We start from the raw sequence: 15,190 nt of genomic DNA, 5'->3' as shown, positions 1-15,190 counted from the left end.
TGAAGACATTAAAGGGACACTATAGTCAACAGGACAACTGCAACTTAATGTAGGTGTTCTGGTGTCTATAGCCTGTCCACGCAGGAATTTTAATGTAAACATTGCCTTTTCAGAGAGACACCTTTTCATGGAGATGCTGAACATTCCTCGTAGAGATGCATTGATTCAATGCATCTCTGTGTGGAGATGCTGGTTGGCGCAGCCCTGCATTTTGATGTGCATACTTAATAGCCTTCCAAAGGTTTCCTATAAGAAAGCATTGGATTGGCTGAGATTGTCAAATTTAATGATCTCAGCCACAGAGGTGAAGAGGGGCAAGTCGTTGCGGAAACGACACAGCACTGGGAAACAAGTCCACTTTTAAAGGTTAAAGGGACACTCCAGGCACCCAGACCACTTCTGCTCATTGGAGTGGTCTGGGTGCCCACTCCCACTACCCTTAACCCTGCAAGTGTAATTATTGCAGTTTTTTTTAAACTACAATAATTACCTTGCAGGGTTAAGTCCTCCCCTAGTGGCTGTCTATTAGACAGCCACTAGAGGACACTTCCTGCTCTATAGCACAGGTTTTCTGTGCTAGAGCGTCGCTGGATGTCCTCATGCTGTGTGAGGACCTCCAGCGTCGCTCTATTCCCCATAGGGAAGCATTGAAATTCATTTTCAATGCTTTCCTATGGGGTGCGCTAATGCGCGGCATTGCCGCGCATGCGCATTAGGTCTCCTCGGCCGGCGGGCGAGATCAGTCTCGCCCACCGGCCGACGTAAGCAGAAGGAGGAGCGGCGGGGGAGGAGGAAGCAGCGACGTGGGACCTGTCGCTGCCTCTGGTAAGTCACTGAAGGTATAGTCACTTCCTATGTAGTATAATGAGAGCTGTTTGCAACTGGATTTTTAGTAGCATCTGCCAGTAACCTTTGAAACTGGCAGATGTTAAATAGCCACTACTTACTATAAGTAGTGACAGATATTTGAGTATGTAGAAACCAGTAAAAAGTAACTTTAGGGCAGGTGTAGGATTTCCACCGTAAATATACATGTAATCAATTTCCACTTGTAAGCTGCTTAGACTATCTAATAAATACCATTACCCATCATGATTCCATATTTCTCAAAGGGACTTTTCTATTCCAGCATAACTGATTTGATATGGACTCTAGTAAATGCCATTTTTGTACAACTTTCACCCAGTCCTAAAATGTTAATGGATGGCCCTTATAAATCAAGGGGACTTGAGTCTAGATCAGACTCCCAAGACGACAAGCTACGCATGAAAAAGTATATTTGCTTACCATAGTCTCTATAGTGCCAATGCACTCAAATGAATAATGCACTCCACCTTCTGTCATTTCAACAATAACCTCATGAATGGGTTTTGTGTAGTCTAGTGGGTTGATGCAGTCTGTTGCCCCAAACATCTTTGCCTTCTCAAACTTCTTACTGTTTAGATCAATGGCAATTATTCTTGCAGCTCCTGCTGTTTTACATCCGATGATTGCTGACAGCCCAATCCCACCTAAGCCAAAAACCGCACAGGTAGTACCAGGCTCCACCTACAGAATGACAAATTAATGTAAGCATTAAAAGAGTGCAAAAAGAAACTTATCTTGTCACTTGTCACCATTATAATTTATTTCCATTAAGCTCAAAGAACACCTTATTTTTAGATTATCTGACTAGGGGTAGACGTGATCACGCATACTACGCCTCCCGGAAGTATCCCGATCGAGAGTACTGCCAGACCTGGAGCGATTACAACACGAAATACAGATAAGCCGGCAGCTATATTCATTCCAGGACAGACTGTTACTATAAGGGATCCGGTGATATTTTACCTACAGCATACTGTTTTGTTATTTTGGAAATAAAGACAGTGTTTACCTATCTACATTGGCTGCAGTGGGAGTCTGTGTTTTGGGCCATTACAGTTAGAGCAGACTTTTCTGCTCTACGTTTGTGATTTTACACCCTGTTCCAAATTATTATGCAAATTCTATTTAAGTGTCTCAAAGATTAAATTTTTGTTTTTCAGTTTAACTCATGGATGGCATTGTGTCTCAGGGATCTTTTGATCACTGAAAACAATCTCGGACACCTGTGATAATTAGATTGCCACGTGAGCCCAATTTAAGGAAAAACTACTAAAGGAGGGTGTTCCACATTATTAAGCAGGGCACCATTTTCATGCAATATGGGGAAGAAAAAAAGGGTCCCCGAAGGTGTAAAGATGACCTCTGCAAAGTATGTGGAGTTTCTGACTGACCACTTTCTTCCCTGGTACAGAAGGAAGAACTATGCTTTCCGTAATAACATCATCTTCATGCATGACAACGCACCATCTCATGCTGCAAAGAATACCTCTGCATCAATGGCTGCTATGGGGATAAAAGGAGAGAAAGTCATGGTGTGGCCTCCATCCTCCCCTGACCTCAATCCTATTAAGAACCTTTGGAGCATCCTCAAGCAAAAGATCTATGAGGGTGGGAGGCAGTTTACATCCAAACAGCAGCTCTGGGAGGCTATTGTGACATCTTGCAAACAAATTCAAGCAGAAACTGTCCAAAAACCTCACAAGTTCAATGGATGCAAGCTGCTATCAAATAAGGGGTCCTATGTTAAAATGTAAAGTGACCTGTTAAAATGTTTAAAAAGTTAAAATGTTGTTATAAGTTTGATTGGAATAGCTTTTGATTTAAGTAAATATGCTGCAAACACAACAAACGACAATTTTCAGTTCTTTACAACCTATAAAGTGTTTTGAAACTTACTGTGCGTAATAATTTGGAACAGTGCATTGTACGTTTAGGTTTAAAAAAATGACTGTTATCATTAGGAGGTTTGTTCAATAAAATTTGAATTGTACTCTGAATAGTTGATAACATGAGAATTATGCTGACTGTTATTTACATCAATTATTTAGGTAAATTAGAAAAATATAATTTGCATAATAATTTGGAACAGGGTGTATTTCCAATATCTTTTGCATTTTAGCTATTTTTTTCTTACAATATTATACAATATTTATTTATGCTTTTTTGTTTCCTTTTATGTTCCTCATCTGGAGATGTATTTCACCTCATCAATGTTTTTAGTGTAAGTTGCTACTAATTTATACACTAAATCACTTTGAGTGTTTGTTGCCTTGCAGATTGTACTTTATATATAAATATTTTGCACATACAGTATATGCTGATTATCAGCATACACTGTCATTTTATGTAAGTGGGGTTGCATTTTGCACTTTTGTACTGTATATGTTACGCTGTTAAATGACAGTCGTACTTTTTTGAATATGCACTTTAATTTATAACGCACCTTTTTTCTGTTTGTATTGCATTTGGAGTGTGCTGCTTTATTTCTAAAAAAAAAATTTATTTATTGGTTTATACATTGATCTAATTTTAAGCTCCATTGTTTCACTTGTTTATTTTATTTCTATCATGTAATTACATTGTAGCACAAAGCAGCAGATTGAGTTATTCAATGTATTAAGTTTATTAAGGTGGGTTTTCGGTGCAGGTGCATATACTTCGTCCCCGTAATCAATGATTGGCATCAGCATTTGCTGTACAATCTTTTCCTTTACTGTAGGGCTTAGACAGGATTTGTTTCTGTTCAGGGCACATAGTTTTGGACAAAGTTTAGATGCAAGTTTTTCTATATGAAGGCCAAAAAATAGATTGAGGTCTAACAACATACCCAGGCAGGGCCGGCGCTACCATTAAGGCGAATAAGGCATTCGTCTGGGGCGCCGGCCTCCGGGGGGCGCCCACTGGGTGGTTTCCCGGTGGGCTGTCCTGCTGCTGTCTGAGGATGCTGTGCTGGGTGAGCGGCTCCTTAGCCACCCTCCAGCGCAGCCACTCTCCTGCTGGGCTCCCTCTGCAGCCGATTACCTGCTCAGGGAGTGGGGTTTACTGTAACCCCATCGCCCGAGCAGAGCACTGTGCTTCCTGCAGGCTGGGGGAAGCCGGGATGTAAACTGGTATCCCTGATGCCCCCTGTCTGTGAACACAGGAAGCACTCAGAGGGGAACAGGAAGCAGCCTTTGCTCACAGTGTACGGCTCCCCTGCTCCCCCAGTAGCAAGAAAAACAACATACTGGATCCTGCTGCCTGGACCTCTTCACAGCACCCAGGTATGGCACGGGGGATTGTTTATAGTATGAATGTTTGTAAATTGGTGTGTGTTACATTTCTGTGTTTGTGTGTGTAATTAAAGTGTGACTATATTTAGAGTGGTGTGCTTTTGTGTTTGACAGTGTGTGTGTGTGTTAATGAGAGTGTGCAAGTGACACTGTGTGTGTGTGTGTATGTGTGTGAGAGTGTGCAAGCGACTGTGTGTTAGGGAGTGTGCAAGAGACTCTGTGTTAGTATGTGCAAATTACACTGTGTGTGTGTGTGTGAGAGTGTGCAAGATACTCTGTGTTAGGGAGAGTGTGCAAGTGACACTGTGTGTGTGTGTGTGTGTGTGTGAGAGTGTGCAAGTGACACTGTGTTGTGTTAGTAAGCGTGTGTAACTGTCAATGTGTGTTGGTGAGAGTGTGTAGGTGACACTGTATGTCAGTGAGAGAGTGTGTGTGGTAGTGAGAGTGTGTAAGTGACATTGTGCACGTCAGTGAGAGAGTGTGTGTGTGTGTTAGTGAGAGTGTGCAAGTGACAATGTGTATGTCAGTGAGAGTGTGCAAGTGACAATGTGTAGGTCAGTGAGAATGTGTATGTGTTAGAGTGTGTAAGTTAGTTAGAATGTGTAAATGTGTATGCCAGTGAGAGAGTGTGTGTATTAGTGAGATTGTGTGACACTGCAAAGGTAATTATTGCAATTTTTAAGAAACTGAAATAATTACTGTCCTGGGTTAACGTTAACTCCTCTAGTGGCTATGCATTGAGACGTCCAGCGTCACGCAAAACCTAGTGTCTTGGAAATACCACTGCGAGCGCGGCCATTAAGGAGCGAAGGCGGACCTAAGCCAGCACGAAAGACATTGGTGCTGGACCCAGGTAAGTGACAGAAGGGGTTTTAACCCCTTCTGCACCACAAGGGGGGTGCGTTTGACAGAGGGGGAAGCTATAGTGCCAGGATAACACGTTTTTTTCCTGGCACTATAGTTTCCCTTTAATGCCTACTCAGTGCGTATCTTTCCCTAAATGTCTCCTCACTGTAATTCAGAATTTAGTGAATAAACATCTAAAGGGAATGTAGTTGCATTCATGAGGGGGCGGCAAAATGGATTGTTGCCTAGGGCGGCAAAAATCCTTGCACCGGCCCTGTACCCAGGTATTTGAAAGCAGAGACTGTGGTCATTGTGCTATTTGATTTTGTTTTGATGGATAGATGGGAATTTTTTTATTTGTGTATTTAGATACTGTTACAAAAATCATTGTGACAGTTTTGTCAGTGTTTAGGAAGAGTTTGTTTTTTGTGATCCACTTCTCTACCTCTGTGAACTGGTCTTTGATCACAGCCTCAAGCTGCGGTAGATAGGATTTGCTTGCATAGATTACTGTGTTGTCTGTGTACATTTGAGAATTTGCTAACATTAGGCAGATCATTTATAAATAATGTGAATAGTAGTGGGCTGAGAACGGAACCTTGGGGAACACCACACGTGACTGGGAGAGGGAGGGAGTCACTGTCAGAAATAGACACAAATTGTGATCAATCATATACATATGATCGAAACCAGGTTAGCAGATGATCACCAATTCCTGAGTTTTTTTAATTTGTGCAGTAGAATGCCGTCTCTACGGTGTCAAAGGCCTTTGCCAAATCAAGGACAATAGCTCCAGTTAGGTCTCCTTGTTCCATGCCAGTTTGGATGTCATTGCAAACTTTTAAGACGGCAGTTGTAGTGGAGTAATTCGTGTGAAAACCTGATTGTTCAGGGGTCAGATTGTTAGACTGTTGGTAATACTCACATAATTGCGTATGGATGCATTTTTCTAAAATTTTTGACAATACTGGGAGTAATGACATTGGGCAATATTTAGAAACCAAAGTAGTGTCACCATGTTTATGGATAGGCACTACTCTTGCAGTCTTCCAAAGTTTGGGTATGTATCCAGACACCAAGGATTTGTTAATTAGGGTTGTGACAGGTTTAGCAATTGCCGGCGCACTGACATTCAACAGCATTGCTGGGATTTAATCAGGTCCAGACTGTTTTTTTCATTTTTAGCTTATTAAGGTGTTTCTTAATGACACTAATAGGTACAGGTCTAAAATTGAACTTTTCTATATTGGGTCTTTGCAAATTTAGTGGGGCCTGATGCACATTTGTAGTTCCAGGATGTGTGTCATTTATTAGCTTGGCAATCAGGGTGGTGGAGCATCTGACAAAATAATTGTTAAATAATTAATTACTTTTTAGGAATATCACCAAATTAATGAATTTACCTAACTCCTTGTCATAAATAGGTTAATACAATTACCAATCTCTGCAACCTCAACATGTTCAAAGCCATTAATAGCTTTTTGTTCATTACCTTAGCAGTATTAACCACAGCTCCATATCCTGTGGGAAACCCACATCCAAATAGACAGGCTTTGTCCATAGGTGCATTGTCGTGAATTTTTGCAACAGCATCAACTGGAACAACACTATATTCCGAAAAGGTGCTTGTCCATAAAAAGTGATACACAACCTTCCCCTTGCATGAAAATCTGGAAGTCTTGTCAGGCATCACATTTTGTGATTCACTAAGACTAAGTAAAAGGAAATGTTTTACTGTTATTAGTTAGAGTAGTACAATTACTATAGAAAGAGCAGTAGATGAATAAACTTACTGAGTTTTTAGACAGCAGTTGGTATGAGGATTAAGACAAGAGCTGCACTTTCCACATTGTGGAATACACAATGGAATTACCTTGTCACCTACATAGAAAGAAATGTCAATAGCAGTCCTGAAAAGCCAAAAACGTTAATGGTGATTTGGTGGATGAAATCTGTTTATTCATACAAATATTTTGGATACATAATGAGAAAATTGAAACATTCTCAGATGGTGTCCCTTTAAAATCCACTGTTTTGGTTAGGCATAATATAAAGAGCACGGTTACTTAGCATTTTGTCAAAGTGGGCAATCAAGCTTTTATTTACAAAAACATATTCATGAAGTGTGGAAAAAGCTTTCTTCTACTTACAATGTCCATTCCTTCCAAAGAACAAATATTATGGAATATTAAGAAATCAGATGCCGACTATAAATCATCAATTTACACAACATTTTTAGGCTTATTTACTAAAGCGAAAATCAAAGTGAGTTTATTTTTTAAGGTCAGAGTACTCAAACTGAAATTAATTTTGAATTCTCACTTTAGCAAATAACCCTGTTTTTTGTATTTCTTAGTTTGCGCATATATCTTGATAAGGTGAAAAGAAGATGCTTTTAAATGCTTTTTTAGCATAGTTTATTTACAAAAATATCATAATCTTACCTAATGTTCCTAAAGAGTGAACTGCTAAAGACATATAAATCATTACATTCAATTTCAAAATTTTAACAAGTTGTCAAATTCTAGGAATGAATCCCACTACCAAAGGAAGAGACAAAGGCACAAAATAGTTGAAAATATAGTGAACCTGTGAAAAACAATTGATGACGTGCTATAATTTTGAATCTTCTTTTTACATACCTGGTTTCAGCTCAGTCACTCCTTCTCCAACACTTTCTATTATCCCAGCTCCTTCATGACCAAGAATAACTGGAAAATCTATACTTTTCAAGGCACCTTTTATCACATGATCATCTGTCCGACATATTCCTGTAGCTATCATCTAAATACATTGAAATGTAGGTGTTATGTTCTGCTTTTTAATATAGATCATTTAATTTTTTATTTTTTTAAAATACAATTTACTTAAAATTATATTCATGATGTAAATCAGAAAACTATGAGGAAATGTGGTTTAGTTTCATAAACTAGTTATCACACAATATGAGTTGATAGGGTGATAAAGAATAATGGACTATAATTTTCTAAAGTATACATTTAAAAAAAAAAACGAACTTACCTTAATTCGTACTTCATTAGCTCTTGGTGGTTCAACATCTACCTCTTCTATTGATAGTGGCTTGCCTGGTTCCCAAGCTACTGCTGCCTTGCATTTTATAACCTAAAATTATAAAAAAATAAAAATAAATAATAAAATCACAGAAAGGAAGAACACAAGTATGTATAACTGTGTGCTGTGTACAAACTATTGTTCTGTTAGAGAAACCATATGGATTAATAGACTATTATAGTTATAGTGGGTGAGCAGTGGCATTCTCAAGTTTAAGGCTAATGGATTGCTATACTCATTAATTTTATTGTGTTTATGGGGATATTCTAATTTATAAAAAGCAGATACATACCCCCATTGCAATCAGGACGGGTGTTGCAATATTTGCCATTGCAAGAGGCACCACTGGCAAATGATGCCAAATACTGGAGGTCCTGCCCCCAAAACTGTAACCTACAGGACGGCAGGTCAGGAGCACAAAATTGGCATAGTCCCATCAGACAAGGTCAATAATGGGTGCAGTGATAGCCAACATCTCTACTGAAAAAGCTATTATACTATAATTTGTCTTTATAATGGGTGGTGATGTATTTCACATATATCTGATTGGCTAATTAGTGCCAATATTAGCTTTCACTGATGCAGTGGGTTATATAGATGCATCAGGAATATTGCAGTCCAGCAAAACGGCTCCTGTAGCTTTCACGGAATAATACATTGTAAAAAAAAAAAATTATAATAATTTAAAGTTGATTTATTTTAATAAAATGCTTATAGAGAAATACATCTAAAGATAGTGTTTTATTTAAGATACAAAGTCCAAAGGTTCTTTAGCATGAATAATTGTTGTAGCAGAGCTCCAATATTCAGCATAGATATCTCTGCTGTAGAATACTTGTAGCTGGGGAAACAATAAAATATCCAAGGCAAAATCCCCCCCAGTAACTGGAAGACACACAGTTCTGGAAGTCAACTGATTTTTATTCAGCCACAGCTAGCTTTTATGCATCTCCCCATGCAAGAGGTTTCTCAAATCATAGTCCAGGGGCATTTCACTGATGGACCTGAGAGGGGGACAAGTAAACAGTACACAAACTCCTCCTCTGTGCCAGAGAGATAATTGGGTACGAACAACTCATTAATTAACTTATCTCTCAGGTACAGAAAACATACAATATTTACAAACATCATAAAACACATTTTAAATATTTCAGAACCCCACGAAAGTCACAACACCGAATAGCTGAGATCTGAGCGCCTACTCTGTCAAAATATCACTCAGATTCATTTGGTGGTTCGAGAACGCCATTCGAGTGAAATTTTGACCAGTCAGCCATGACGTGAAGCCCCAAAACAGTTCCAGATAAATTTAGGCTTCGACCGGTCTTCTTTTGGGGGTTCTCATACGAATGTCGATGAAGGCTTCCCCTGGCTGCTAAAATGTGCCCTCTGTTGGTAGTTTAGATCACCCAAACGCTGTTCTCCTACTGGTTCGGGAAGTTGGATGGGCAATAGTATCAGTTTACCGGTTGTTCATGGAGTAGAGTAGTCAACAACCATATCCCACTGCCCACATTCGAGAGAAAAAATGGCCGCCGTTTGTTTGCACACGTGTATTCGGTAATACGAATGGTGGCCACAGAGGGAAAAAAAAAAAAAAAAAAACTTTCTTTAACAAGCAATTTGTGGATAACAGTCAGGGGTGGTCGATTGTTAAATGATGCGAAACCAGGGACCACACAGATGGGGTTCGGTAAATAAACAGGGGGTACAATTGTATATCCAATCCAGTATAGAGATAACATGCACTTTATCACAGCAAAAAGATAAACAAAGTTAAAGGGACACTATAGTCACCAGAACAACTACAGCTTATTGCAGTTGTTCTGGTGAGTAGAATCATACCCGTCAGGCTTTTTGCTGTAAACACTGTCTTTTCATAGAAAATGCAAGGTTTACATTACTTGCCTAGTGTGCATCACAACATATCAGTATCTCCTACCTCTGCATGCAGACACTGAACTTTCCTCATAGAGGTTCATTGATTCAATTAATCTCTATGTGGATATGCTGATTGGCCATGGCTGTGTTTGACTTGTGCTGACTTTGCCCCTGATCTGCCTCCTTCACAGTCTCAGCCAATACTATGGGGAAGCATTGTGATTGGCTCAGAACAACACGTCTGATGATGTCAGCAGACAGCTTGCTATCCTGAGGCAGACAGGGGCAGAGCCAGCAGCTTCAGGCTTGAATACAAGTAAGATTTTACTGTATTTAGGGAGGCAAGAGAGGGCCAGGGGGGCTAGATGGTGGTTTTAACACTATATAGTCAGAAATATATGTTTGTGTTCCTGACCCTGTAGAGGGTCCCCACCCCACAAAGTGACTGGACCAGCTTCCAATGGTAAAACTAATCTGAAAAGTTTTCATTTTAAATATACAATCATTTGGTTTCAAATATTAAAGATTATAATAACCAACCATTATAATAACCAACTTTCCTATGGGGAGCGCTAATGCGCATGCACGGCATTGCCACGCATGCGCATTAGGTCTCCTCGGCCGGTGGGCGGGATCAGTCTCGCCCACCGGCCGACGGAAGCACAGGGAGGAGCGGCGCAGAGGAGGAGGCAGCGACGAGGGACATCGCCGCTGCCTCAGGTAAGTGACTGAAAGGGTTTTCACCCCTTCAGTAACTGGGGATTGGTGGGTGGGAGGTAGAGGGACCCTCCAGTGCCAGGAAAACGGATCGTTTTCCTGGCACTGGAGTTTCCCTTTAAGGCCTACCACTTGTGAACGTAGATATTCCAAGGTATCTCAAATAGCATATTTTGAACCTTAACTTGGGCCTTTTCTTCACTAGTTTGTAGTAACACACATTGAGTGAAATGGCTGTATAACTCATAAGATGTTGCTTAGCGGTTTCTTCTGCATCAAGGTATACCCTACGTGTAAATGTGGATGTTGAAAGTGCAAGTTTGAGACACAGGGGGAATATTTGGTGTATGTAACATTATCCAGGGGTGCCCAGTCATCTACATCATGGACAGCGCTAAGGAATCACATAATAATATAGTAATCTAGGTTGAAAAAATACCAAAGTTCATCAGTGTCACGGCACAGCCAGGTACCCACCTGCCCCTGGGCGCCCGCGCGGCAGAATCATAGTTCTCACCAGTCCTGAAGGCTCCCCTTCTAGGCCTCCAGCAGCTTCTTCTATTCCTCTCACTGCTGAGGTCAGCGGTGAGCACACCATTGTGGCAAGATGGTGGCCGCCATGCATACCCGGTGTTCTGCACAGGGAGGAGAACTGCAGATCCATAGGGGAGGAACAGGTCAGGGACCATGGTATAAAACAAGATGGCGCCGAGTCCCTGACCTCTTTATATAACCCCCTGTGTGCTCCACCTACTAGTGAGAGGTGGCCGGTCATTTGATCCCAGCCACCTATTTAAACCTGGCACACCTTCCAGTCAGTGCTTGGTTATTTTGCTTATTACCTGCCTATTGCCCTAATTTCCAGCGTATGTTCCTGGTTCCTGACCTAAATCCAGATTGATTGACTACTTCTGCCTGCAATTTTAGTTTACTTTTCCTTATTGCCCTAATTTCCAGCTTATGTTCCTGATCCTGGATTCCTTGGATGATTGCTCCCGCCTGCTTCCTGACCTAAATCCAGATTGATTGACTACTTCTGCCTGCTGCCTGACTGCAATTTTCGTTTATTTATTTTTCTGCTTCTCCTTCATGGAATTCTTCTATTCATTAAAGGCCTCCACATACCCTTTGGGACCCTGTTTCCACTTCCAGGTGCTCCTAAGGGTCGTGCAATTGGGTTCCATCAGCTCCACAAACCTCCAAGTCTTCCTGCTGTGGGCAGACATTTTGAAAATAATTGCTGTATACAACAGCGCAAAACTCTGAGGCACTGTCGACTGTGTGTTCGTTGTTAGAGTTCTGTTAGTCTCCTCGGCACTGAACTTCCTAAGCATTTGGAACTTTTTACTTTAACTAACAATGTTATCAAACATTAAGTTTTTCACAAGTTCAGCTATTTTGATCTTAAATTTGAAATCCACTTTGAATTCTCACTTTAGTGAATAACCCTGTTAGTAAATAAATCTGAGTGACAGGATGAAACTGAGAGACATTTTCTAGAGAATGTTACTATTATTAATAACCAAAAATGACACCCTAAACACATCAAAAAATTCCATTCACCTAAATTAATCTCATTTATTGCATTTTATTCTTAAAATCAGAGACACTTCATGGAAATTCAAAAAGCGAAAAAATTTAAATTAAAATAGATGTACAAATACAATTTACAGATCATATTACAATAATATGATTTCTTACGGTTCCTGTAGTATCCATGTCACAGCACTGTCCTCAGTTTTGTTCCAAGCTGAAGAATGCCTCAGTCAGCATTCAGCAGACTGTCTATCAACTGGTAATTCTACTTCCTGGTTACTGCCCCTAATGATTAACCCCTTAATGACCAAACTTCTGGAATAAAAGGGAATCATGACGTGTCACACACGTCATGTGTCCTTAAGGGGTTAATCAGCTGATCAATGATCACATGATCCAAATGGTACTGATGCAGTAGCATGTATTTTAATATTCTAGAATGGAATTATTCCAGTTAATGACACTAAATATAATATTCATTAATGCTTATTACATATGCTTAATTAATGCTTTTAAAAAAATGCATAAAGATAATAAGTAATGTTACAAATAAGTGCTCCTTTTTTTTTTCATTTCCTTTTAACTAATTATTGTTTAGAACAACTGTAAACCTATGCATGTTTAAATATACTGTCAATATATATATATATATATTTGTTTTTTTTTTTTTTTTTGCAAATTCTAAAATATGTAAGAGAAAAATAAAAGCTGATTTAGTACTGCTATGTATAATTTATAACACATCTTAATGTTGAGAGCTAGTGATGTACCGAACTGTTCGCTGGCGAATAGTTCCTGGCGAACATAGCGTGTTCGTGGTTTCTTACTCAGAGACAATGCCTAAAGAATCTTTGCACCAAAACCATTAATGTGTAGATTTTCAACTTTCAACTTACAACACATGGGCGGTTCGATCCGCCCCCTATTCGTCATCATTGAGCAAACTTTGACCCTGTGCCTCACGGTCAGCAGACACATTCCAGAAAATCAGCAGCAGACCCTCCCTTCCACACCCTCCCACCTCCCTCCCAGCATCCATTTTAGATTCATTCTGAAGCTGCATGCTTAGTGAGAGGAGGGAAAGTGTAGCTGCTGCTCGTTAGATAGGGAAATTGATAGCTAGGGTATTCAGTGTCCACTACAGTCCTGAAGGATTCATCTGATCTCTGCTGTAAGAACAGCACCCCAAAAAGCAGTTTTTAGGGCTAGAACATCAGTCTGCTTCTTTTGTTTTTCTGTGTAATTGCAGTTGCCTGCCTGCCAGCTTCTGTGTCAGGCTCAGTGGATACTGTGCCCATTTGCCCAGTGCCACCACTCACTCACTGGTGTCACAATAGCTTATGCTTGACATTTAAAAAGCAAAAAAAAAAATTTCACTGTAATAGATTGAAGAGCATTTAGTTGTCTGCCAGCTTCTGTGTCAGGCTCAGTGGATACTGTGCCCATTTGCCCAGTCAGTGCCACCACTCATATCTGCTGTCTCTATAGCGTGTTTTTACAAAGCAAAAAAGTTTTCCAGTGTAAGCTAATAGCAGTCAGTGTCCTTAAAGCGGGTGTTTCAGGCCTTCAGCGTGTGCTCTGCAGACCCCTGCCATTGCACATTGCCACTCATATCTGGTCTCACAGTAGCTTGCATGCATAGTATCACTAATCCCCCAAAAATGACAGGCAGAGGCAGGCCACCCCGCAGGGGCCATCGTGGTCGTGGTGCTGTGATTCCCTTTGGCCCTAGAATAAAACCCAGTTTTCAGAGGCCACGTACCCTGAACTTGAAAAGTTCTGAGGACATAATTGACTGGCTAACACAGGACACCCAATCTTCTACAGCCTCCGCTCGGAACCTGGCGCACCATCCTCCTCCAGCTTAGCTTCAGGCACCTCTCAAGATACCACTCACCCGACTGCCGCCACCACCAAAACTAGCACCACTGCCGCTTTACTTGGTATGTCAGAGGAGTTATTCGCACATCCGTTTGAAGAAATGAGTGATGCGCAACCATTATTGCCAGAGGATGTAGATAACAGGGATATGTCTCAGGCAGGCAGCATTCCAAAAATGGACGTACGGTGTGATGATGATGATGTTGTACCCGCTGCTGCTAACTTTGCTGAGTTGTCAGATACAAGTGAAGCGGTTGATGATGACGATGCGTCCATGGGTGTAACGTGGGTGCCCGCTCGGCAAGAAGTAGAACAGGGCAAAAGTTCAGATGGGGAGACAGAGAGGAGGAGGAGACGAGTTGGAAGCAGTGGGAGGTCGTCGCAAGGAGCTAGTGGCACAGTCAGACAGCATGCATCGGCACCCGGGGTCAGCCCGAAAGCACGCCAATCAACGCATGCTGTGCCCACCACCAGAATGCCGTAATTGCAGAGCTCAGCAGTGTGGATTTTTTTTTGTGTGTCTGCCTCTGACAACAGCGATGCCATTTGCAACCTGTGCCAAAGGAAACTGAGTCGTGGGAGGTCCAACACCCACCTAGGTACAACTGCTTTGCGTAGGCACATCATCTCACATCACAAACGCCTATGATCAACACATGAGTACAAGCAGCATGCCTACTCTAAACCGCCATCCTCCTCCTGGTCCAGCATCTTCAGCCACGTCAACCACTGCTGTCCTCCTTGCCCCCTCTCAACCATCCGCCACTCCATCTCCCGCCTTGAGCAGTTCCCGCTCATCTGCCCACAGTCATGTGTCTGTCAAGGACATGTTTGAGCGTAAGAAGCCAATGTCACCAAGTCACCCCCTTGCCCAGCGTCTGACAGATGGCTTGTCCGAACTATTAGCCCGCCAGCTTTTACCATACAATCTGGTTGAGTCTGAGGCGGTCAAAAAATTTTTAGCTATTGGGACACCGCAGTGGAAGGTACCCGGCCGGAATTTCTTTTCACAAAAGGCAATCCCCAACCTCTACTCGATTGTGCAAAAGGAAGTAATGGCATGTCTGGCACACAGTATTGGGGCAAGGGTCCATCTGACCACTGATACCTGGTCTGCA

At 41.3% G+C, this 15,190-nt stretch overlaps 1 protein-coding gene across 2 annotated transcripts in view; it reads right to left on the bottom strand.

The window, feature by feature from the left end:
- Window positions 1–12,446, bottom strand: part of LOC134614612 (alcohol dehydrogenase 1-like) — a 200,387-nt gene extending 187,941 nt beyond the window's left edge. For both annotated transcript variants that reach the window (XM_063458590.1, XM_063458589.1), the window contains exons 1-6: window positions 12,357–12,446; window positions 8,007–8,108; window positions 7,628–7,769; window positions 6,779–6,866; window positions 6,478–6,697; window positions 1,288–1,548 (exon numbers count right to left, since the gene is read on the bottom strand). In XM_063458590.1, the coding sequence (XP_063314660.1) occupies window positions 1,288–1,548; window positions 6,478–6,697; window positions 6,779–6,866; window positions 7,628–7,769; window positions 8,007–8,108; window positions 12,357–12,374 (831 nt within the window). In that variant the 5' untranslated portion in view covers window positions 12,375–12,446. The remainder of the gene's footprint in view (window positions 1–1,287; window positions 1,549–6,477; window positions 6,698–6,778; window positions 6,867–7,627; window positions 7,770–8,006; window positions 8,109–12,356) is intronic.
- Between the last annotated feature and the right edge of the window lie 2,744 nt (window positions 12,447–15,190).

Source organism: Pelobates fuscus, chromosome 6 (genome assembly GCF_036172605.1).
Source record: "Pelobates fuscus isolate aPelFus1 chromosome 6, aPelFus1.pri, whole genome shotgun sequence".
In the NCBI taxonomy this organism is placed as follows: domain Eukaryota; kingdom Metazoa; phylum Chordata; class Amphibia; order Anura; family Pelobatidae; genus Pelobates; species Pelobates fuscus.
This window is presented reverse-complemented; position numbering and strand designations above follow the sequence as displayed.